At 34.4% G+C, this 1,987-nt stretch overlaps 1 protein-coding gene across 1 annotated transcript; it reads right to left on the bottom strand.

Annotated features, from left to right (window-relative positions):
• Window positions 1-399: 399 nt before the first annotated feature.
• Window positions 400-969, bottom strand: LOC149774138 (uncharacterized). The gene has a single exon (XM_089945850.1). The coding sequence runs from the start codon at window positions 967-969 to the stop codon at window positions 400-402; it is 570 nt and encodes a 189-aa protein (XP_089801976.1).
• Window positions 970-1,987: the final 1,018 nt, after the last annotated feature.

Here is a 1,987-nt window from a genome sequence, read left to right as displayed (position 1 = left end):
CCAGATAATTTAACAATTGTTCCTTGAACTTCACCATGAAGAAGATTTTGATTTCTTCACTTAGATCCCAGAATCTTGGTAATACCTTCCCGTTGTTCGGGGAACGCACATCAGTTTGAAGAACAAAATCACCATAATTCTTTTCGTACTCCTCTAACAATATTTTAAACTACCGATTATTTAAAAGATTTATTCATATGAAGTTTACAATTGTAACAACAATATCCATTACATTTTGGAGCGCATCATCTTTTAGTTTAAAACAAAGGCCTTGCTGGTGAATTATAAAATGATAAGTTTAGAAACCTGGAAAGTCATCCGCCATCCGCAATCCGATCAGGCCTACTCTCTGTCCAACCATTGCTCCGGCACCATCCGTGGTAGCCTGAACGAGCTTTTTCAGATCCATCCATTTCTTAATAAACACTTCTTCAGTGCTTTGTATATATCCTCACGTCTTCTTGTATTTTGCAATGGAACCAGTGCTAGCAATTCTTCTTTATATTTAGGTTCAATGTCATATCTAACCCAAAATACTAGTTGTTCTGTATCAGTGACATCACGTGACACATCCAATGCTAGACAGAAACCTGGTGCATTCCTCAAATCAAAACGCAACTGCTCAGATATATCACGTGATTTAATTTCATCACGTTTTGCTACCGTCTGGTGAGACATCTGAAGGTTGGATATCTGTTTCGTTATCTCATCTTTGTTCTTAAACTCACCAAATAAAGAATCCGCACTTTTTTGGAAATATAGTTTAACAGTTTCACGATCTGAATATGACCTCTGGTTTGTATCTAAAACCCAGCTTATCTCTATCGGTGCCTCAGTAGCACAGTCACTTGAGCTCAACAGTCGACGAAAAACACTCTGCTGGCCATTAAGATTCTTTTCTAAGGAAGCAACATTGTTTTCTCTTCCCTTCGTATCAATTAGATAATATGTGTCGAAATCTGCGTACATGGACGTGTAGTGCCTTTGTTGATTTTTCCTTTTCAGAACAGAGATACAATTCTGACATATCAGGCATACCGGCTTATCATTTGACAAGATAATCACAAAAAATCCAGTTCCTATGACTTATTAAACGTACGGTTCTCCTTCGTAACTTTCCGAACTTTTGCTTCGTTCGAACTACTTGTAATTGCTTTAGATTTTTAGAAATAAATACATTTATGAATGGTTGTAGTTATTACTATTTACAAAATATAGCTCGTTAGCGTGTTCTAAATATCGTTTCCGGTTTTATTAATTTTGGCGGTATGTGTTTATTTTAATTACTCACGTCCCGAACTACTTGTCGTTTTATTTGGTTTGTACGTTTATGTACATTTTAAAAGTTTCCTGTGATCCTTTTGGGTCGTCTATAATTTCCTCTGTATGATACCTGTTATTTTCTTTTTTGTGTACATCCAAAAGATTTCAAAACTCTCTTACTATTCTCGTTGTTACTTATTGAATGAACTTCAAATAATTTCTTTGATCTTTGCTATGCTCAGATTTCAATAGTTCCTCTACTCCATTATTCCATGTAGAAAGTTAATAGCAGCACCACTATTGCAAATTGAACATACGTGGATATAGCTGCATTGTAATACGCACTGGATAAAGGATTCATAACAAATCGAAATATCATATGAAAGTTGTGTTAATGCTAGTTCTGTTAATGTATCATAAGTCATTTTCCTCTTGGATAATTCTAGGAGTAAAATCTTTCATCAGTAAATTTCATCAAGTTTACAACTAACATTACTTGCAAACTGTCTTGGACAGCAATACTTAACAGTAATTGAACTTAAATATGTGATGATTTATTATAATTTGTAAGCTCGGATTGCGAATTTCACCTCTACTTGCTTCTAAACGCATTATTTAAAAATGCATACAAATTGTAGAAAAGCAGAGCTTTCAATGGGATCAGTGAAACAAGCTAGTAGTCGTTTATTTCAGTAAATGACAACACTATATATATATATATATA

Source organism: Sinohyriopsis cumingii, unplaced genomic scaffold (genome assembly GCF_028554795.1).
Source record: "Sinohyriopsis cumingii isolate HCF-2022 unplaced genomic scaffold, ASM2855479v2 utg000426l, whole genome shotgun sequence".
Lineage (NCBI taxonomy): Eukaryota > Metazoa > Mollusca > Bivalvia > Unionida > Unionidae > Sinohyriopsis > Sinohyriopsis cumingii.
Note: the sequence above shows the minus strand (reverse complement) of the source record. Positions and strands in the feature narration are given on the sequence as shown.

Bases quoted from the DNA above. Each gene is read 5' to 3' on its own strand.
- LOC149774138 (XM_089945850.1), bottom strand. From the start codon at position 969: ATGTACGCAGATTTCGACACATATTATCTAATTGATACGAAGGGAAGA.